At 35.1% G+C, this 24437-nt stretch overlaps 1 protein-coding gene across 1 annotated transcript; it reads left to right on the forward strand.

Annotated features, from left to right (window-relative positions):
* Positions 1-1841: 1841 nt before the first annotated feature.
* On the forward strand, positions 1842-10849 carry LOC149794763 (spondin-2-like). The gene is made up of 4 exons (XM_089964398.1): positions 1842-2329; positions 5730-5941; positions 6492-6987; positions 7409-10849. The coding sequence occupies exons 1-4, from the start codon at positions 2089-2091 to the stop codon at positions 7618-7620; spliced, it is 1161 nt and encodes a 386-aa protein (XP_089820524.1). The 5' UTR covers positions 1842-2088; the 3' UTR covers positions 7621-10849.
* The last annotated feature ends 13588 nt before the right edge of the window (positions 10850-24437 follow it).

Below are 24437 nucleotides of genomic sequence, written 5' to 3' on the forward strand. Positions count from 1 at the left end.
CAATCGGAAAGGAATGCATGTAGTCAATCTCATCTCCGTCCAAAGGGCAAATATGTGTATTTGTATGTGATATAATTAAAATATATGTCTAACATTTACGCTCTATCAATGATATTCCACTCTGTATAAATTTTCCTTTAAATAAAATTATTATACTACTCGTGGTATATCATTGATACAACGTACATACTCTTCAATGTCTGACTTCTCACCATAGCAAATTACGTACCTAGTACCAATTTGTATCTCTAACGTAGAAAAAAAAAAGTGACAGAAACTTCTCATGTGCAAAGTCTTGTTTGCTAATGCAAATGAAAAGAAGTGAGATGAAACCGTTCTTGCAAGGTAAGACATTATTTATTTCATGGTGTCAAACATTCTATTCATGGCGAAATTTGGAGCTTGCCAAATAAAATTTAAAAAAAAAAACAATTAACGTAATGCTTTCTGCTGATGAACATAGATTCCGGTCCCAGTCTGGTTTAGTATTTGTTAGTACTCATCAAATGATGTTGCTATTAATCACATCGTCGCTGTCGCCATGGGGCTGCACCGGCCACAAGGAAAATGCATTTCTTCTGTGAACAAAAAGGATTCGTGACAAAACAAAACGTGGTGACAAATAAACGAAAGGTTTTTGAGCTAATTGATTTGATAAATCAATCAGAATAAAACTTTGAAGACTTGACAAAACTTGTGGACATATGGGACTAAAATGTTGCGACAAAACAAACGCGCTGACATAAAATGTTGTCATAACGAAACTGACCGACATGTTGGATAAAATGTTAAGGACATAACGGAATTTGTAAATATGCTGGAACAGAAATCTTAGATTTTCAAATCTAGACCATATTGAGATCGGCATAAAGTTGAGTCTATATGTGGCGTTTCCCTAGCACACAACAAGTGGCTTTTGCACAGATTTTCCTTATATAAAATGTAAGACAAATCTTTTCCAAAAACTGACCTTCACATTTCCATGAGTGTTGCTAAAAGTAAACATACCACTGCAATATGCAGGAAAAAAACCTTATCTGGCTTTTCTTGCAATTAATGGAATATTACAAACAATGCATGGTTGTTTTACGTTTAAAGGTATTGGTTATGACTTACAAAAGATAAGCAAACAACAAAAGTTGTTTAAACCCTTTGAAATTAGCAAAGACATACAAAACATTTTTGACCAAATAAACATAATTCGAGGAGCAAATGAGATCTAGAAAGATGACAATTGTAAAAAGCTGAATTAATCTTCTGTGCAAGAGAAGGAGCCGAAAGAGAAATCAATTATCAGCAAGAAAAGATAGTGTTGTCTGCAAACTTATTTGATACAGTGAAGCACATTAAATTGCGGTCTTATCTGTAATCCATACACACGGTTAAGATTTGGCAGACAACCGTTTTCACAATATGTATGTTTCTTTGCAAGTGCCCCCCAAAATATGGCTGTTCTTTGATCAAGCTAGGTCTTACGTATTGCTGTTATTTACAACAGGTATTTATTTGCAACATTTGTAAAGCATTATTTTGTTGTCTCCTTTCAATGAACGTCATCCCAAGCCTGTACGTCAGCGAGAAACGAAACTCACGAATATCAAGAGTTGTACACTATATGCAATAATATGGTATCTTTAATGTTCACCGTGGCATCTGTTGGAAGCCCTTAGCCCTGGTAGGTAAAATGTCGAGACTGGCCTGGTGTGAAGTTGTCAAGATTCATTTGCGAAAATAACAAAATACGAGTGGTGTTAATTGCACACTTTTGGATGACAGCCATTATTTTTTTCTGGCGTGACGTCATATGGCCAACTGACTTGCAGACGATCTTTCTAACAAGCTAGAGAGGGGCATAGATTATCCGTAACAGGTTTTTATTTAATCGTGTGAAACAACCTAAATGATAATACCAATTCCTGATGGGTTTTTAATATCGTCATATACGTCAAGTTGTGTGGACCAATCAAAACACAGAACTGAAAATCCTAATCAGCATATAAAGCGCGAGATTTTTGGATTCGACCAAACTTTGACCACCTCGAACATTTGACAAATTTTGCCAACCTGTACGGACACTGTAGACTAATAATGTTACCTAAAAGTTTACAATACACCTTGAAGGTAGTACTGATAGTTATATCTCTTTTGATCGCAGGAGAGGGAAAGAAAAAGGGGATAAAGGAACCTAGGTCCCTAGGGGTCAGTGGAAAATGCAAACCAGATATTATGGCAGAATATGATTTGACATTCTACGGCGAATGGACCTATCTGAAGTTTCCAAAGATGTATCCAAGATATCGTCCTCCTGCACAGTGGTCGAAACTTGTCGGTGAGTACAACCAACTAATCACAATTTTGCTAACATTTTTTTGAGCGATAAAAATTTACAAAACTTTGCTTAACCTGGTGAAATTTAACGAGTAGATATAGATATAATTTTGCAATTCTTTGGTGACATCTATGAATCTGTCTTTAATATTTTGGAGGTGTCTTTATCAATTTTGTGTATCTCGGAAATGATCAACATTATATTAACAAACAAATATGTCTAAATTTGAGTCTTTACAGTATTTCACTTTTCACAGTATTGTTTTTGTTTTTGTTTTGTTTTGCTTTTATTCGGGGATGCTTTTAAAAAAAAAAACAACAAAGCTGTCTCTCTTCTGCAGTTCATTGTGTCTGAACTAGGTAGTTGTAGTGTCCATTTTCCCAGTGCCTGATCTTCCTTACTTCTTTGGCCAAAACTATTTTCTACTTGTTTAGCAATGCACCTCATTAACTGTGTCATTTCTTTTTCATCTGCATCAGTTGTAACATATCAGCTAAAGAGTTTTAATAGCACCTTATTAAACAAATATAATAAAATGTTTGTTTCCTAAATATCTATTGTAGTATTTTCAATGTTATCATTTCCTGCAAGATATGTGAAAGTCCTTACTGAACACAATGTATATTCTGTACTTAAACTTAATCCATATTTCCTATGATTTGCCTGCAAGAAAGCAGCTAACTCCTAGAATAATTTTGATATGTAGTCTATCAGTTTTCCCTGCTTTGTTTAAATATTTAAATATGAATAACCATTGTTCAGAACCATTATTTAGAAAGAATATTAATTGATACTATTCTATGTAAAATATTATGAACCTTTTTCACTTTCGTCCATATGTCTTACGAAAACAAACTAGCGCCATTCTCTTTTATTTTTAACTTGATAGGTGGATAATTGAGTGGATTACCATTCCACGTACACACACTCACACACACACACACACACATACAAAGTGGGATGTTTCATATCAAACAGAACAACAACTTTTAAAAATATGGCAAATGTTATCACAGTATACCGTAAGAGAAAAGGTCATTGCACTCTCTATTGATTCTTTTAAATAGGGGTTTTTAAAAGTAGCGTATATCTAAATGAATAAGTTGCGCAGCGCTGATAAAAGGTCGACGTAGACTAGATGAGAGTCAAGTAAGCCCTTAATGTATGTTAGCATTATAATTTATTTATGGCATGGCACTTAAATGTCTGCATGGAGGTTGGGGGATTTTGCATGTATCAATCCACTTTACCCAAAACAAGAACACGGCTTATTTTCTTTCACGGATTGAGACATAGAGGTATAAAGTAATAAAAGAACGTAATGTAGTCAGAAGAGAACATAATGTAGGTCACCCAAACCAACTTTTGTCAACTTTGACTTGTACTTCTCAAGATGAAAACCTCCATTAGGCTTCATTAATACCTGACGCAGCAGTTCTGCAGAAATAGAGATAAATGCAAACAAAAATCCAAATACACACGCCATCACCACCACAATCAACGGAAATGATGTTCAAGTCTTGTCTATGCCTCGCAAGGTAGACAAAAATTGATGAGATTCGTGCATAAGCAAGTGTGCGTAGCTTTGCTTTTTTTTTTTTGGCTTTTTTTTTTTTTTTTAGCGATGCGATTGAATGTGAGGCGCAGCCCTCCCCTCTTCTCCGTCTTTCTTTATATGATATACCGGTTACCTGATTACCTTTAAAGCACCAAACCCAACCAAACATTAGCACAGAAAGGTCAAAGAATCTCCTAATCCGCAATGGTGTTCCTGGCGGAAAACAGCCAGATAATGATGTGATTTACTGTCTATCGTCTGCCACAATACAACAGCTTGCTTCCGATTAGAATCCCGCCTAAAACTAATTAACCTTTTCTCATCTGCCAACAACAAGAACTGAAGATGGTTGGCCACAGAATGTGATGTGTACTTGGTATTATTATTTTAGTTAGAGTAGTTATATTGCTAGTTACTTTGTATTATTATTTTGAGTTAGAGTAGTATATTGCTAATTACTTGGTATTATTATTTTCATTTAGAGTAGTTATATTGCTCGTTACTTGGTATTATTATTTTTATTTAGAGTAGTTATATTGCTCGTTACTTGGTATTATTATTTTTATTAGAGTAGTTATATTGCTCGTTACTTGGTATTATTATTTTTATTTAGAGTAGTTATATTGCTCGTTACTTGGTATTATTATTTTTATTTAGAGTAGTTATATTGCTCGTTACTTGGTATTATTATTTTTATTTAGAGTAGTTAAATTGCTAGCTGCTTAAGCAGATACAGTATCGTGTACTTCATGAAGTGAGCGAAGCGTTAACGCCTCCTTGGACTTGGAAAATTCTGCTCTAGTTCGCATGAGCAGATCCTCAGTTCCAAGAAAAACAATGGTAATGGCTCCTCGCCAAAGGTCGGCACTTTTCTTCGGTTCTTTAAAGACCACATAGCAAACGCATATAATGCACCGAGAGTAAATAAAAACTGTTTTAAATTGAAGCATTGTGTCAAAAAACACAAAAGCACAGAATGTTTACATTTTAAACAGAAATCTTCTACCAACATATAAATTAATGTTACTTTCCCTGTATCGAAACTACTGCTGCTCCCATAATGGCATCATGTGCATAACATGGCAAAAGATGCACCATTATCGTAGATTTTCTTGTAACAACAAAAAGAATTGTTTACCTTTTCAAGCCGGTTTTTAAATAGTTGCATAACTATTTGTTCGTTTTTAATCAATAGCATATTTCACATTTTAACCAAAAGTCTGATTTCCGGATGTATTTACCTATCAGATTACGGTAGGATGATAAACCCCGTAATTTGTTGACGAAAAAAAGACTGGAAACTATGTCGATTTGTAGGATATACAATGGTATCAGATTGAAAAATAATCGGTCAATGACCGATGGTATTTCAGTGATTCTTGTACAGCACAGTGAAGATAACAATTTAAAGGTAGCACTGGAGAAACTGATATTGATAGCCGAATAGGAATAACAGTTATCTGAAACACAATAAATGAACCTTAGCCCTGACGTTTAGACAGAACATGGACAAACGTGAAAAGCCCTCCTGGACCTCTTATTCGGGCCATGAATCAGGGTCTCGCCTTGGTTTTCTACATCACAAACTAAATGTGAGTATGTGGCTCTACATGAATGATACGCAAGTCCATTACAAGTTAAATGCTCCTTTTCGAGGCCTGTAAATTTAAGTGTTTGGGTTTACTGAGCACATACCTGAAGATATGACCGATGTTTCAGATAAACCAAGAGAAAAGACAATGAAAAAGAAATGAAATAATTGCTCATTTTCTCTTAATAATCATTCAGTAGTCATCTACATTATGTTTCACATTCAGAATCTAGTAAGACCTCTTTTTACAGGAAGATCACACGACGCCTCCTACCATATGTGGTCTCTTGACTCATACGCAACCCCTCCAGTCAGGTCGTTTGCAGAAAAATCCGATTCCTCTGAATATGATCAGGAGGTGCAGGCATATAAGGGCATCTTGGATACATTCACGGCGGCATCAATCCCAAGTGGAGCGGGGAGGTCTAGCGTCCATTTTCTTGCCGATGGATTAAGATCAAAGGTAAGTATCTGTTTACCATATGCTCTCTCTCTCTCTCTCTCTCTCTCTCTCTCTCTCTGCGAGATACGCAATGACACATTTTTGGTATGTATAATATCGTCGATATTGCATTATTTAGTTTGGGTTCTTTGCGATATCAAATGAACCAATAATCTTGCTTGTTTGTCGAGGTTTGTCAACGGTAGACAAGTTCCCTTGTAAAATGTACATTTCGATCACATTTTAGAGACGTATGCCAAGTAACATGAGGACATAGTGGCCATTTGTTGTTTTATAATCTATTTTGCATGACTGAAATTAAACGCGTAAAAGATAAGGGAGATAACTGTTTCAGCAAATATGGCTGATACACTAGCATCGTGATTTTCACGCCATTGATAAACATTCCGTATGGAAAGATGACATTGTGCAATAGTGCCCTGAGAACAGTACACTGACTATTGTCTTCCTTGCAAATGGCTAATCTGTACTATTGTCTTCCTTGCAAATATCTAATCAACATGCTTTCCTTAAAGAAGCTTATGCATGCTATATGATCTTCTTCGCACAGCTATCCTTTGTGGTAAAGATCATTCCAAGCCCTGACTGGATCGTTGGACTATCATCTTTTGATCTTTGTGATAAGGGACGATGGAGAAAGAAAGTAAATGTTGACCTCTTCCCCATTGACGTAGGAACTGACCAGGGTCTTACATTTTCTTCACCTAATTGGCCCTCGGACCCTCAGGAAAAAATCTACCAAATCGACGTCAACCGACCAAACCATACAGCCAGTTCTTTCTACTACCCTGAGAAGAAACTGCTTCCAAGGATCGCACACGTGGAGCTGACTAAAGTGGCAGAGTTCAAAAAGAAAGGAAAGACGATGGAAAGTAGCTCCCCTGTAGAGCCTAATATGATGCATTTTGGAGACAACGGTATGGAAGACCTAGACACAAAATCACCAGCTGTCAAAATTAACCAGACTCAAGCAGTCACAAAGAAAGTCGCCGACAAGAATGATATTGCAGCTTCATATGAAACGTCAGTGAGAGATGCTTTATTAGGTTAGTTTTTCTTAATATTTGTTCTGTTTTTATAATTTTGACATTTGCAATACCACGTTAATTTTACAAATCTTCTAACATCGTTTCTAAGCAATGTTTAGTAGTATAAAGTAGATGAAATTTAGAAAGGAATTGGACAAAAAGCTCCAAGCTATGAGAGTACCCTTTCCTACGGTGGCGAAGCGAAAACAGCCATGTATCATCGAAAGATTTGTAGATGACCTTTATTAGTATGTTATAAGAGAATGATGCTTCGATTTTAAATTTAAAAATAAAATATTTACTGCGTTGGTATCATGAAGTAAACGATCAACTAGCCTACGCCTTTTGCCTAAAGTATATATTGTCAAGAAAAAAAAGTGTCATATACTAGTATATATTATTAACCAGTAATCAGACTACATGCATGTATTTTTTTTAGTTGCAGACAATAAGTGTATAGTATCAGAGTGGGGACAGTGGACTGCATGCAGCAAGACATGTAGTTTCGGACAACAGGAAAGAAGGCGGGAAATTATACAACGGGCCAGAGACGGACGGACGTATTGTCCACTGCTAGTCGAGGAGAGAATCTGTGGAAGTACGAAAAACTGTCAGTGGTCACATTTCCAGCTTCTAAAACGAAACGGTTAAATAAGATAAAAAAGCGCAGGATCTTGTAAAATTTTTAAGACAGACACGTGTATCCAATATGCGTGACCTCCGTGCCATTCAGCTCCCTTACATTCCCCAGGAAGTGCGACTACCCTGGTGTTAGAAGGGTTCGTTGAAAATGATTTACGACTACCATCACGCTAATGAACACATTTAGTGGTCATTTTATCGTTGAAAGGTGTCAACCGAAAGAGTAAATATATCTTGTATTATCCCTGGCAGGAAGTAAATCTGTCTGGAATTGCCCGTGCCAGGAACTTAATAGGCCTAGAAATGTCCACGCTAGGAACTCAATTGCTCTAGAAATGTCCATGCCGGGAACTCAATCGGTCTAAATATGTTCATTCCGGGACTACCAAGAAATACAAGTAAATGGTCTGCCGGTATCTGTAAACATTGCCTTTCATGATCTTCAAGAGATTAAGTTATTTTTAATATCCGTTCTTAATAATTTCTTTATACAAATTAAATTAAGATAAACAATATGCTTACTTTATTTTCCTTCAGGCATCCAATTGTGGTGTTGTTGTTACAGATGTTAAATTTTTTAAAAATGTTATTCCAGAATAGAATTTACGCTTAAAGAAAGCGTTAGTCTGTATCCTAATCGTGTATGTGTCCTAAGCTTGCGTGTGTCTTACACTTGTAGGTGTCCTTAGTTTGTAGGTATCCCATATTTGTACGTGGCCTTAACTTTTCTGTGTCGTGTGTGTGTCGCAATCTGTTGTGTGTTCTAAACCTGTCTTTGTCCGAAACCTGACAATTTTACTAAATAAATTGATAAATTTGGGACAAGAATATTGACTGGAAAAGTCAGAATCTCTACAGACCTGAACTCGTACCTGTCGTCAGTAGAATTTAATAATTATGACCCACGTTTAAATTGCTTGCAACGCCAGCAAAGAATTCGATGATCTGGTTTTATTAATGCAATGTGTCCTTAATAGTTCAGTATATAGTCGTTAATAGTTACTTATTCTATTTGACAGGACTTTTAGTGGTATCAACAATAGATTTTCTGCAGTTTGCTGACTATGAAAGAATGGTACTCAAAACAGTATGTGATATAAAGGTTGAGAAGATAGATAGATTAGAGAGATAGATAGAGAAATAGATATAATATAGGTAAGATTATCAATAAATATTGGGATTTATTAAACTTATCATGTAAAGCAAGTGTTAAATCGTTACATGAAAGCAAACCCACACTTGCTTATAAAATAACTAAAAATCTGAAAGATTTCCTAACTAATTCCAAATTAGAAAAACCATCATATAAAATAGGATCATCAACTAAATGTAATAGACCTAGATGTTCACACTGTTCATTTATTAATGAAAATACTTCTTTCTATAGTAATAATACGAAAGAAATTTTTAATATGCGTTGTGACATTAATTGTGCAACATCAAATGTTATTTATTTGATAACGTGCAAAAAATGTGGCATCCAATATGTTGGACAAACCAGTCAACAAATATCTAAACGTATGAACCAACATAGATCAGATATAAAAAATTATATCGATCAATCATTTTCATCTCATGTTGCCGCACATTTTAACAAAAATTCCCATACATTGCAAGATTTCTCCTTCTAACCTATTGTTAAAGCTGATTCTGAAATGGAACGTCTACTAAAGGAAACCTATTGGATTCACCGTCTTAATACGGTATATCCAAAAGGTCTAAATTCAAAAACACTATATGACATTTAGTAATTTTTTATTAATTTTTAATTTTTTTGTTGTTGTTTTTTGGGGGTTTTTTTTGTTTTTTTCTGAATTAAGTCCCCTGTTTACAATTAGATATGAATATTTCATATTATTTTACTGTGCAGAAAATCTTAATTGGTAAAAGTATAATCTAATAACATAAAAATATGTTTACTAGTTCTTTAAAAATGAAATTGAATTTGTAATTAATTATCAATATAACATGATTAATTATTTATAAAATACTTGATAGTAACCGTAATGCACACCATATTTGTATTATATTTTTATTAAATAAATTGAGTTCTGATAACCACTTTCAGAGCTATAAAGATTATACTAGTGTATATGTTGATTACATTTATTTTATTTTATTTTTTTTTTGTGTAATTTATTTTCTTTTCTTCTAATAAGCGTGTATTATACATAATACTAATGTTACTAAAACTGTTTATCTCTATTTGTTAATAAATGGTATATATATATAGATACATAGACAGATTTAAGGTCATCTGTTCTACCTTAATATAAACTAACGACGCGTACTCTTAGCTCTAAGTCATAGCAAAACGGGTAGAAAGTTTGAGGTAAGCCCAAAACATGTTATTTCGTCATATTCACTCAAATGGCTGCTTTATTTGAGATATTAACAACTGTACAAGACTGTCAATTCTTTAATTACTTTTTTGTCGGGGGTATATAGATCTCCATTAACTGTCTGGTTTGATAGTAAACTCATTTAATTTTATGTAATTTAATTGCAGCCATTTTGCCCAACATTTTAATTAGAACACAATTTGTAAATGTTATTCCCATCATCGATAGATAATTGATGCCATAAATATTTTCTTTCCTTGGCTTATCGTACTGTTATAACAATGGATATTAAAGAACACGCGTTAATGGAAGCCAAACAGAATATAAGTCATGGTGCTCTGTTTTGCAGCAGAATGTTCGGTATTACTTAACTTCAATATTGCAATAGTTGTTTTGTTTGTTGAGTAGGTGGGTGGGTGGAGGGGGTCTATTTTGGAGAGGACGAACATCATTTGAAAGTAAAGCACCAGGTAATATTTCAAAAGCACCGCATGACCGCTTGGTTATTTCATTGTCTTCTCGTTTCTCTTTTTTAATTTTCATTTCAGTTTTGATGTAAATGTTTCTGAGACATTGTCTAATTGTGGTGTGTTAGGATTTTTTATTTAATAACCAAGAGTAAAATTAACCCGTTTTTCATCAGTGTGTCCTTTATATGCATTTGATTGCTATTGTAAATATTAATAAAGTATATAATGATAGAAACGGTAGTATGAATTTTTTTCCATTGTGTTATTTTGTATTAAAGCAGCTGTCTGTTAGGAAATGTTAACTATATTGTTATGTTTTCCGTGTTGATGTTGCTATCAGAGGGTGGTTGGATTCATGTGATACAGTTTTATTTTTGTATTCAAAGAAGTTAAACAATTTCAGAATAAATATTTCTTCTTTTTTCATCATTTGTTGCGGTCTTATTGCTCATAACTTTTGCAAACACCAGCTATATTTCTTTTATGCAAAATCTCTCCCTCTCTCTCTCTCTCTCTCTGTACGTGTTTATATATGTTTATATGTGATAAACATAGCTTGTTTAATTTGCAAAGATTTTTCTTCTCAAAATCACCGTATTTTTTGTCAGTGTATCTTAACCATGTGGTCGTACAGGCTTCTATATTCATTCATAAATAAAGTTTACGTGCATCACATTCGACTAGATTCTAAGAGTTCAGTACCAAATAGTATGATGAAAGAATTGTCATCAATCGTATAACCTTGTATGCCAGAGCAAACTAATCTATGAGAAAAGGATTGTCATCAAAATATAATACATTTGACGTAATAGCTGCTCTGTAACACATCGAGTACAGAAAGAGCAATCTATAAGCTTTCTGAAGTATTCCATCTTTGAAGATAATGCCACATTTTCTACTGAAATAATTGATGAACTTTACCTATTTAAAAACATGTGTAATAAAAACATGTGCATTACGCAGCTCGACCCCTGTTGAAACTCCCATGGTGATGCTTCCATTTTTAGTGATTTTATTAAAAACCGTTGTACGTATTTCTTCCGAGATTGTGTATGAAAAAGGTTCCAAGAACTGCATCTATCTCTACGTATTGATGTTATGAATGAGAAAGCTTCCAGGAAAGGCGTCTATCGCAACATATTGATGTTATGTATGAGAAAGGTTCCAGGAAAGGTGTCTATTGCAGTGTTTTGATACATTTCAAAAAGAGTTCAGGAAAAGCAAATAAAAATACTGGTAATAATATGAATTATATTTCCACGTTACCATTTCCAAACGAGGATGTTATTAGTAACTTGTTTATTATTATTATTATTATTTTTAGTAGTAGTAATAGTAGTAGTAGTAGTAGAAACACATAAGTGGTATATATTTTGCCCTTCATATATCGTAAGCAATCTAAACAAATACGTAAATATCGAAAGCAAATATATGTTCAAGTATACATGAACTAATGTTTTGATCAGTTGTTTTGGAACGTTTTGATCAGTTATTTTAAAACGATTCGATCAGTTGTTTTAAAAAAGAACGTTTGTTTTTGTGAATTAGATAACATGAATGAACTTCAAGAACTGAAGTCGCAGATGGATCATCCAATCTAGTTCAAATTTAATTATTCCAAAATTTGTGCATCATATTAGTTCGATGAATAACATATACAAGTGACAGAATCAGGCAACATTCATTACAGTTTCTTTGCTGATAAGGTTGCAAAGAATTGCACAAAAACAATTAGTACAATTTCTTTGATAGTAGGGTTATAAAGAATCGGATACAAAATAAAGTGCAGTTTATTTGTTAATATGGTTACAACAAAATTGCACAAAAACTAAATTAAGAATATGTACCCATCCCAAAATGTAAATATGACGTACTGCAAAATAAACTGTTCCAAAATAATGTAATAAAAAGCATAAACCCTTACAAATAAATGCAATATGAAGTATTGCAAGATGAACCGTTCCAAATACGTTTAATATCAAGTACTGCAAGATAAACCCTTCCAAATTAATTTAATATGAAGTACTGCAAGACGAACCTTTCCCAATAAATTTAAAATCAAGTATTGTAAGATAAACCCTTCGAAATAAATGCAATATGAATTGCTGTAAGATAAACTCTTCCGAATAAATGCAATATGAATTACTGTAAGATAAACCCTTCCAGATAATGTGGTATAAAGTATTGTTAGATAAACCCCTCCAAATAAATGTAATATGAAGTACTGTAAGATAAACCCTTCTAAATAACTGTAATATGAAGTACTGTAAGATGAACTCTTCCAAATAAATGTAAATACGAAGTACTGCAAAATAAACCCTTCCAAATAAATGTAATATGAAGTACTGAAAGATGAAACCTTCCAAATAAATGTAATATGAAGTACTGTACAATGGACCCTTCCAAATAAATTTAAATATGAAGTACTGTAGGATGAACCCTTCCAAATAAATGTAAAAATGAAGTACTGTAAGATAAAAGGTGGAGGACAAGCATATTAACAACTATATATTAACTGTTTATTTACAATTTACGATGCATGTGGGGGTGGCTTTATGTGTATTGTGGAGGGGGGTTGCCCTATCACCAGAGAAAGAAAGATTTATTTTAATAAAATGTGCTTCTTCTTATGAATCAATTCATTTAATAGTGGAACCTAACGGAGTGAAAACCGAATAACAGCCAAAATTGTGCAGACCTGGACACAATTCCATACATAATCCCTTACTGCACCGTCTACTTTCTGGGTTATCCCTCAAAAAATCCTACACAATCCCTTACTATACCGTCTATCCCGTAACAAATCCTACATAATCCCTTACTATAACGTCTATCCCTCAACAAATCACACATAATCCCTTACTACACCGTCTATCCCTCAACAAATCACACATAATCCCTTACTATACCGTCTATCCCTCAACAAGTCACACTTAATCCTTTACTATACCGTCAATCCCTCAACAAATCATACACAATCCCTTACTATACCGACTATCCTGTAACAAATCCTACATAATCTCTTACTATACCGTCTATCCCGTAACAAATCCTACATAATCCCTTACTATACCGTCTATCCCTCAACAAACCACACATAATCTCTTACTATACCGTCTATCACTCAACAAATCACACATAATCCCTTACTATACCGTCAATCCCTCAACAAATCATACATAATCCCTTACTATACCGTATATCCCTCAACAAATCACACATAATCCCTTACTATAACGTATATCCCTCAACAAATCACAAATAATCCCTTACTGTATCGTCTATCATCTGAACGTATCCCTCAATAAATCATACAAAATAGTGTACTTGCACCGTCTGTCCCTTAATAAATCATCAAAAAATCTTTAACAGCACCGTCTATCCCTCAGTAAATTATTTCATTAGTAAAAGATAAATATTTCATGACATATTTAATAGTCTATCGATTCAACCACAAGATATTCGTTGGGAATCAATAGTTGCAAAAAAATGTAAGTAAAAATGTAAAATAATCTAGCATTTATTTCATTTAGATTCTGTGGATGTCGTGATCTTCTCTAATAGTCAAGAGATATGTAACGTGGAAATATATGTACCTGTCATATATGGTTAAAATGTATCAAATTCTGTGCTCACAATATGAATAGCTTTAAAATGGCGACTGCGAATAATAGAAAAGCAAAGCACAGCCAGAGAGAGAGAGAGAGAGAGAGAGATGACTTAATTCGTCTGTTTCTATTTCAAATCAATGAGCAGGTGTCTTGCTCGCTTAAATTAAAATCAGATCACGAGTACGAGATGATCAATCCAAACTGGTTAATGATGGATCTAAGTAAGCACTGAAACAGCCCAAAACCAGATGAAAATCGAATCAAGGACCACCCAAATGTTTTAAGAGACGCCACATGGCGTGGTGTGAAGCTTTTCAATTTCGGGGATGCGTCGAAAGGCATACCGATCTGTCAGCGTTAAATTTACATACACCCTACATTATTTAGACGTTTACTTCCCTTGGCATGCGGGAAATCTTCAATAATATAATGTTTAATAAATACAGACAGAACTTGGCTTTGTTCCCACCTTTAAAGACGAGCTACGTCATGCCAACATCAATCATCTGCAATTCCTACGTAACAGACCACTCATTAATTGTGAATTAAGCTAGTTACCAGACTCCCAGTACTGGGCTTCACCTAATAGTTTGAGATCGGGTCGCTGAGTACAGGCCCAGAATGGGATTTTTGTTTTATAATTATTTGATCAGTGTTTTAAACTTTTGTATCGATTACGTATGTCTATTCGTACGAACTCGATTTACTTCCCCGGCAGTTATGGACATCTATATCAGAAAAAAATATGTCAAGTACTACACTAAGCCACCTACTGCACAAAACAATTTTGTTTTCTCAAATGCAAGCATTAATGGCTTAGAAAAATATCGTTGTCTTCTGAACCCTTGACTATCAGCTAAATAGACGCAAATTTATTTGATGTATTTAATTCAATTAAAATGGTATGCGAAAGAGGGATAAGCATTAATATCCTAATGTATCCACACTTGCTTTGCACCTCAACGATTCCGTGTTCAATAGCTGATGTTGGCCGGTGAAAATTTCACGGGGTTCTACGCGTTTCCTATACTTTAAAGACGATACTTCTCTACGCTTATATATGAACGTTATCTCAAATTCTAGATTTCATTTCGGTAGTTGAATACCAAAATTAAATCTTTAATAACGTGCTTAAATATTCGCTACTTTTAAACAACCGATGCAAATTTAAAACATGATCCAGTCTGCTTGTTTCTCAATATAAAAAAAATCAAACAACACAAAAGTCTATTAGAGTTTTCTGCCGCGTTTTCCTCGTGCATATAATCTATTCAGGATTGTTTGTGAGGGAAGTTTAAAAAAAAACAAAAAACAATTTGAGTACTAAAAATAGAAAATGGATCGGTCAGCCTTAAATGTACATACACCCTACACTATTTAGAATATTTCTTCCCTGGGCATGCCGGGAAATCTTCAACAATATAATGTTAATAAATACATATAGATCTTGGCTTTATTCCCACCTTGAAAGACGAGCTACGTCATGCCTACATCAATCAATTGCAATTCCTACGTTACAGACCAGTTTGTGAAAATAGCTGGGTGCCAGTCTGAAAGTTGGCCAATGTACTCATTACTCTGCGATTGAGCCTGGGCCTTTGTATCTTTAATATTTTGAGGCTAACATTCGAGTTTTCAACTTCTACATATATTATGCTGTTGTGTAATTTATGTCTACTATGCCGTCTACTAAACAAACAATGTTTTCTCTCAAAACGCTTAGTGGTCTGAACCATTTAATATAAGCTACATATTCGCAAATGTGTTTGATCACTAAACATGCTTTGCACCTTTACCGTTTAGCGTTCAATCCTCAATTTTGGGAAGGGAATTTTGAAGGCTCTTCCGACCAAGATTGGTGCTTTTGACGCCTATATTTGATCACTTCTACTTTTCAAATTGGAGATTTGATAGCTATACATGAATGCTGGGGTGAACTCTTCAAGAACGTGCCTAAAGCGTCTGTTATACAGCTGTTTATTACCAGACTCAATCTGTATGTTGGGAGATCTGTTACTCAGTAATTGCATCAAACAGCATTTTCTTCTTCTTTTCACAGAGACGTTTATGATAGTTTTACTCAATATTAGAATCATACAATATTTTAATTTTCCACAATCCGTGCACAAAAAGTCCATTCGCTATAGTAATTTACTTATTAAAAGAATGACAGTTGAGAACACTGCAGTACACGATCGCACTAGCGATTAAACAAAACGCAGATATAGTAGAAAATTAGCATTTAACTTCCTATTTTTTGAAGGAGTATGACGGTAAGCGAGGGTAGTAATTTGTCCGAGATAAGTAGGTGGCCGTAGAAATGTTTGGTGTTATAAAGAGTGTTTATATATACAAAAAAAGCACTATTTAAAAGATTTGTTGAATTAAATTAAGGCCAGACTAATACAGATACCTATGTACCTAATAGTGGACACCTCCATAATATCAAACCTGCCAATAAAGGACAATGTTTATGAAACCATTGTGCTTGCTTAGTTTCGTACCTACTGCATCTCTTTCTAGAAGACACCTGTCTGCAGCGAATACCGATATTAATATCTCGAATGTTAATTGTACACTAGCTTCACTCTGCATACATCAGACTTATTCTCTTTTACGATGAAAATAAAAACATTTTTCTCACTCAACATCACTTTAAAGTACACGCATGCATCTCTACACACTTTCTCGGTCTGACTATCCAATTATTTAAGGCCATTTGGCATTCACTTTTTGTTGTTCATACAAAGTAACACTCTACTTCTAGTCTCATGACGGCAATCAAATATCTCCACCTCAGTGAATATTTGATCATGGGATTCAGCCAAAACTCGCTTAAGGGGGCAGGGGCCAGTTTTTATGTACAAATTCAATGCCGCAATCAGCGACCTTGTAGAAAAAAAAATCATAAAAATCAAATACACAAGTGAGGTCAAAAAGGTCCATATTTTTAGATACATATATTAAAACAAAGCATACTAATATTATCCACTTGACCAAAGAATTCAATGGCAGTTCACAGGAGAAGAAGTTTATGCACCCCAACCCCAAATTTCTACCGGCAATTTTCAAAGGTCATTTTGACAACATGTGATGCTCACAGTGCAAACACAAGCCCTTTTCCTAGACGATAATTATGCAAAACAGTGTGTACTAAACAGGCCAAACAGTTGTCATCCAAGCCGTTTTTGAGATATTCTACTTGCCCCAGACTCATGTGTTTACTGTTATGAGAGGCTAGCTCTTCTTCCTAGCCGACTATTGGTATTTCACTATCAACATACTGCAGAGTAGCTATGGAAGGTGTACTTGCCTGATATAAATTTCAAGAAAAACACAAGCCCGAAACACCAAGTTCACAAATATATCCATATCTTTAAACAGTAAACCATAATACCTATAAAAGTCACACCATAGCCTTAAGTTATGAAATTTGCCAGGAGCAAATTTACGAAACTGGATCCTTCCACCTTAAAGGGTTGCGTGGATGATGTGGCAAACTTTCGATGATGTGCTTCGTCAGAAAGTCTGTAACGATGCTGGATTTATGAGCAGTCGAGTTATTGTGGAGTGTCGGTGCAGGGGCGTTTCACAAGACTTTGGAAAGGTGTATTTATTTATTTTTTTTAGCAAAGAAGCCTGAACGTAAGGGCATCATTCAACGAAAAATAATGCTTTAAAAGCTCTATTAAGATTCAGATTAGGCCTACGTAGAAAGAGCTTAAAGTACTCTTTTTCCCGATCTAAGCATTGTTTAGAATTATCTTCAACTGTGCATCGAACATCGTCATCAATCACATCAGCAGCTATTTCCCGTTCACCAATCGCATACAATTCACAGTCGATTCGAAGAACACGAAAATGTAATAACGCTGAAAGTAAAACAAAATACACCATGTTTGCCACCAAAATAAAAACTCGTGAAAATTCAGCAAGCGCCGTTTTCAAAATAATTTATGTGCTTAACGTTAACACCGCGTTATCTTCCATATATAATAGTGTCCGTAATAAAGTAATGATAGAGACGTGGTAAATTTCATGCATATACGGTGTTGTCCGTACTAAAGGAACAATACATAGGGAATTTCATCCACTTAGTGTCATACATACGGACGTGTCCGTACTTCGGGAATACAGTTATCAAAACGTACACTTCGTTAAATTCATGTCGATTGTACAAGTTCGACGAATTAATACTCTCTAAGATGAAGCACAAAGCAGCCCTTGGGTTGGAGAAAGTCAAGGAAACTGAAAAATAACCGCCGACCTTGGTTGGGGAAGCGCTGTTTATTGTGACGGAAGCAAGAATGAAAAGCAAATAAATAATCGGTACGCTTTTACAGTAGTGTTTCAAGTGGAAACAGTTAGCAAAGGTTCTATTTCAACCCCTGTATAAGAACAGCCACTGGAATTTCCTGCCAATAATCGGAAACAAACACCAAGGTGGAATTTTAGTAGAAAAGCTCTAGATAGCCGATTATTCAAGCCCGTGCTTGAAGAATCGAAAATATGATATCTCGAACGAGACTATACATCGGACGACCTCCGTTTCTTGTAAGTGTTGTGGTATTTGACACTAAATATCACAAGCGTTTGCTGATATAATGTTTGAGTTGGGCTGGTGGATTAGCTAGCATCAGCGGCAGACAGGCTAATTGGCCAAGCAATTATCGCATAGACAAAGCTGCAGTGTATAATTTTTTATTTCTATAACAACTCGGGACACCGACAGGTGTTGATTCATTTAGACGTGTCAATTGTATAAATGCCAGGATGAAATACACACTATACAAAGTGTATATATTAAATGTATTTTCTTGTAATGCAACAAGACATTACTATAGGGAATTGTCAGACACTGCCGTTGATCGAGTTCTATTTGTAGATAATACAAATAAGATTTAATGATGTCAGACACGCCTTACATTAAATATTATATATGTTTCAAGGTTAGCTTTCATTCTAATCCAGCAAGGAAAATGTAAAAGGAGGCTAATATAAAACCTGTGATCAAAATTATTTTGGAGAAAATACTATCCTATTAAATCACTATCAGAGACGTATTGGTTTATTGGTTTGACTGAAGACAATGTTACTTTTAATTGCTATTGAACAATTAACACTAAAATTGATATACTCATCTTGAGATTAGTGTACAGCGCATTTCTTATTGTTGCAAAGATTTTGCACTCAAGATTTAGCGGGCATACAATTCTAAAGATTTTACACTCAATATTTACCTGGCCTACCAGTTTAAAGATTGTGCACTCGGTATTTAGAGGGCATTACAGTCTAAAGACTTTGCACTCACTATTTAGCGGGAATTGCAGTCTTGCATTCAATATTTAACGGGCCTTACAGTCTAAATATTTTGCACTAAATATTTAGCAGACATACCAGTTGAAAGAGTTTGCACTCATTATTTAGGGGGCATTACAGTCTAAAGACTTTACACTCATCGGTGGCCCAATGGTTAGAGCGTCCGCCTCGGATGCGGGAGGTCGTGGGTTCAATCCTCGGCCGAGTCATACCAAAGACTTACAAAAATGGTACTAACAGCTGCCTCGCTTGGCGCTCAGCATTAAGAGGTTAGTGTTAGGACTGGTCGGCCTTGTGTCAGGATAATGTGACTGGGTGGGACATCATGCTACATGTCTGCGGCATGGAGCCCCAGTGCTAGACATCACTATAAACTGCCACATTGCAGACATTGTAGCGATATGACTGAAAATTTGTTAAAGTTCCGTTAAAAATCCAAATCAAACACACATCATATATATCAGGTATTCACCCTTGATACGGCTCTGCCTCCTTAGAAAGGTACATGGTCACCTAAGAATTCAATATGCATACTCAGTCAAAACCTATGACTGAAACAATATTCTGGAAAGCACCTGGTACGGATGCCTCGTAAACTCTGAGTGGTAGTATGATGACGACGACTACTAAATTAGCTGTCCAGTATTTGTCTTCTAGAAGCGAATGTGTTCATTTTTGATTTGACTCATTTTATACCGTCTCAGCAAAATATATTTACCTGCGGCAGTTGTCACTGCCTTCATCTCAACCCTCATTACCAGTGATAAAGAGCCATAATGAAAAATTGGGGAATGTTTTGCAGCGACAGTAAGAAGGAGAGGCTTTTATTCAACCACAGCAAGAATGGGGGGGGGGGGGGTCAAATGAATAAATCGGGTGGAAAAACTTTGAATTGTGAAACACTGAAAGACTGGATCGCAAACATAACGTTGTGTGTGCTACATGACTATTTGGTGGGGTTAAAATATCTGGAACAAATATATCAGAATTCTCTACCTAAACCCAAGAGAAAATTACATTCACATGCCAAGATTTCTCAACTTCCCGTCAATATGTCCACCATTACCTTCACTGAGTTGCCAGCGTCAACAGTTACCACTACCACTACCAAGGAAGCAACAGTAAGAGAAAACCATGAACGGTTAGTTTCAGGGACGTCTATATCTATCAGAGAAGTGATACTATTCAATGATTGCCAAATCAAGTAAAATCTGAATCCCTTTCCCAAGAGTCACTGATGTCTCTGTAAAATTTCAATCCCTTTCCCAAGAGTCACTGATGTCCGTGTAAAATTTCAATTCCTTTCCCAAGAGTCAATGATGTCCTTTTAAAATTTCAATCCCTTTCCCATGAGTCAACGATGTCATAGTGTTTAAGTCTCATATCAGTACCGTACAAATCATGATAAAGAGATACTTTTCTTTGGTGTAATCTCTTTCGAATCGGAAGCATAATGACATTTTCCAACTTCTTCATCTTTCTTACACTCTTTTTTAATTTTATTCACACTTGTATGGGTTCTTCCTCTTCACTGTCTTCTAGATGTCTTGACTTATTGCACTTCTTGCTGGGTATATACATGCAAAAACCTATATTTTTCACTGTCTCAATTATAGTAATATTCGAGGAGGAAGTAAAAATTTTTTTCACCCTTTCTGATTTTACAGGCTGAATCGTAGACCCTACCAACGATAACTGGAGTGAAGATGATATTCAGCGCTAATGGGACTGTCATCGATATGCTACATCATAACTTACGGTTTCTTGGGATACCACAAACCATGTACTGAATATCCTACAGTTCCAAAGAACGGGGCCAAATACATAAAGGTGGGACCAGTACAGTTTAAAGATTGCATGAGGCCAAGCCTTTGAGTAGAATGCCTTAAAGATTTTGAATGGCAAAAGCGGACAAAGGTTATTTTGGACAATTTTTCAATAGCTAAACTAATCAGCAAGTTGTGCTGCCGCATTTGCATGATGTTCGCTACGACGACCCCGACACACAGTAAAAAATATAAGCAGTTTACGCTCAGTTCCAAATTCACACTTCAGAGTCATGGCTAAATACGCAAAGGAGAAATAGAAGGCAATGGAGAAGGAAAAAAAAACACTCACTGAAAATCAAATACCTCTATAACAACACTTTGTTGCAAAAATTGGATTTCTGATTATAAATTGATATAAAAACAAAACATTCCTACTTAAAGAATAGTGCAAATTTACATAAAGAAGTTTTCACTCAAATGTGACGGACCTATTGCGCAATGGAATTCATTATGCGCAATGGAGATTTTCAGAAGTTAGTGAATTTTATTTAGTACTCTTGACCTCGAAATATAGATAATATTTTGATGGTTATTAATACATTATTAACTTAATTGAAAACTTACAATAATAAAAATAATGTTACTAATTCATATGAATGTAATAGGACTACCACGCAAGAGAAATCGGCATGCGATATTGGAATATCAAACGTATTAAATTGTTAGTCGATAAACTTTACTTTTAAATATTATTATTTCTCAAAATTTCTAGCATTTATTTGATTCGACTTGCAAACTCACTTTAAATAATGATATAATTTTATTGTATTGTGTTTCATTAGACAATGACCGGCGTGATGCGCAGTGGAGATCGGCAAACGCAATTGAACTATCTTATCTCAGGATCCAGCTCCGATGTATATTAAGAAATAAGTATTTATGTTAAGAAGTATAGGTTAAATATATTTATGTTATTGTTTCATTGCGCATTTTAGTTCTATTGCATTGTTCTATATTTCCATTGCGTAATATAAGCATCCAGATCTTCAGACCCCATTTGCCATTCAAGAAATAAATGTTGAAACATTGCCGATCTGATGCGGACATTTTAATCCGTTTATGTGGAAAATTATTTCTTGGTCACGGAGATATCGATCCTTTGAATAAAGCTTCGGCCATTACCAAATATTTTGAATTAGTCTATCAACAGAAGTTCATGCCTGAGAACAAATTAGCATAACAGGCCCTCAGTCCAATCTCTCGGTCAGCTGCCGATATTATGCCCAAACTTCAATTTGGGACCATTACTTGGTTGAAAGTGAAGACATATCAATGCAATATTCGTGAAGCGGGAGACAGAAGAAAACTGGAAGTCTTTCATTGGATGGCTTGGATTTAGAAAAACCCCAGATCGTCTACAAATTCCATGCATGATTATTTCACGGATGATCCTCATAGTTTTTTCACCGAAGCCTGAAAAGGCCTCTGTCAAAGTTCACCGAGGAAGAGTTTTATGAACAAACACACAAACGAAGTTAGTTTAGATAACGAAACTCAGACGATGATGGGGCAACAAACAGATGCGTGGACAGCAACAGCAACACGATCAGAACTGAGATCAATGATCGTTTACTAACCGCAGGTGATACAATGTCTGGTTCTCTCAATATGGCTAATATTACAATTACTAGTCTTGGAGAACCAGAATCAATCGATGACGCTGCAACGAAGAAATACGTCGACGACAGCTACATTCCGATGATGAACTCGTTAATGACAATCAGTGAGGGAATGACCACATTTAGATCTGAATATTCTAATCATGTACAATCGTTTATAAATTTTCCCCAAAAAATAAACGGAATTGTTGATTTCTTTGGAAAGCCAACATTTATCGGTATTAAACTCTCTGACATCAAAAAGATCACCGACAGTGTAGTATATACAGTAGCGTCTGGATGAACATTATGGACACTACTCAATAGATCCATCAAATATACCGCTGAGGTTACTGGTATATTCAGATTTTCAGTGCGCGGCACAACGACATTTACAATAACTACTACAATCTCACGGCGTTATCCACTAACTGTATCCTCTGGATATATATATATATATATATATATATATATATATATATATATATATATATATTAAGGATGAGAAAACATTTATTGTGGAACACTAAGAAGAACAAATAGGTTTGTTGTACTATTGGTGTCTTGAATTAGTCGCCAAACTAACCACCTACAATCGACGTTCAACATTACAGATACAATTAAGTATGTGAGTGGCAAACCAAACTGAAAAATATTATTGACTAGTATACAGTAAAAGTAAAAAAATATCTCAGACGTGTAGTTGTCATTGACATAATTATGTATTCGGCGTCCGCTGTAATCGCTGAAACTGGCGTATAGCTATCAACAATAACAATGACATCACCGGCAGTTGTAACAATTTGTGTTTCAGCTGTAACAACAATTGTTGATATTCTTAATATCATTGCACAAACATCTACATGTACAAATACAAAATTGCATGATTATATAATAAGGATGGAATCAGCGAGGCTGGCATACTCCAAATTATCTTCGTTGATATCATCATGCCTTAGCGGTGGAATAATATCAAATACTGAGTCCACAGAAATTATTAACATTTACGAGGCAATGACTGTGTCAGAATCTACGTCCGGTTTACAAAATCGAGATTTAAAATCCGGATTTAAAATCTGGGTTATAAATAATGTCCTCATCACAAGAATTTCTATAGCAGATGGTCGCTAATACAACTCCGTGAAAAACCACGATGATATCAGCAAGCTCAATCAATCTTGAATTTAGCGTTAATTTTCCAACTGCAATTCCAGCGAAAGAAATAACACTAGCACAATTAAGAGTATATCATGGTTGGAAAAATATTAGATCAAATTCTTTCGGTGTGTTGCGAGCAAATATTTCACTGGTAGTCTCGTAAAATAATAAACCCGTTAGAACCCCAGACTGGAATGTTGTGAGTATACCTACTGACAGTTATCAGATCGGACAAATTAACGATCAATTTCAGCGCAGAATCCAATGTAGCTATCACTGTTAATGAACCAACATTATCAGCCGCGATAGAAATAAACTCGCTAGATTATTCCGAAGATATATATCAATCATCGATCAGAACCGTACTACGATGGCCAGAATTAGCACCTGTTTATCAAGAAGCACCAGAACCACATCACGTCGATTTCTCCACGGACATGAAAATAGTTTTAGAACTTCCATAATATCGAAAAAGAGAACCATGGAGTCCTCTAGACTC

Source organism: Sinohyriopsis cumingii, chromosome 7, assembly GCF_028554795.1.
Source record: "Sinohyriopsis cumingii isolate HCF-2022 chromosome 7, ASM2855479v2, whole genome shotgun sequence".
Classification (NCBI taxonomy): domain Eukaryota; kingdom Metazoa; phylum Mollusca; class Bivalvia; order Unionida; family Unionidae; genus Sinohyriopsis; species Sinohyriopsis cumingii.

Excerpts from the sequence above, each read along its gene's own strand:
- LOC149794763 (XM_089964398.1), top strand. The coding sequence starts at position 2,089 with ATGTTACCTAAAAGTTTACAATACACCTTGAAGGTAGTACTGATAGTT. Across the intron at positions 2,330-5,729 it reads ACAGTGGTCGAAACTTGTCG|GAAGATCACACGACGCCTCC; the intron begins GTGAGTACAACC and ends CTCTTTTTACAG. Across the intron at positions 6,988-7,408 it reads AGTGAGAGATGCTTTATTAG|TTGCAGACAATAAGTGTATA; the intron begins GTTAGTTTTTCT and ends TATTTTTTTTAG.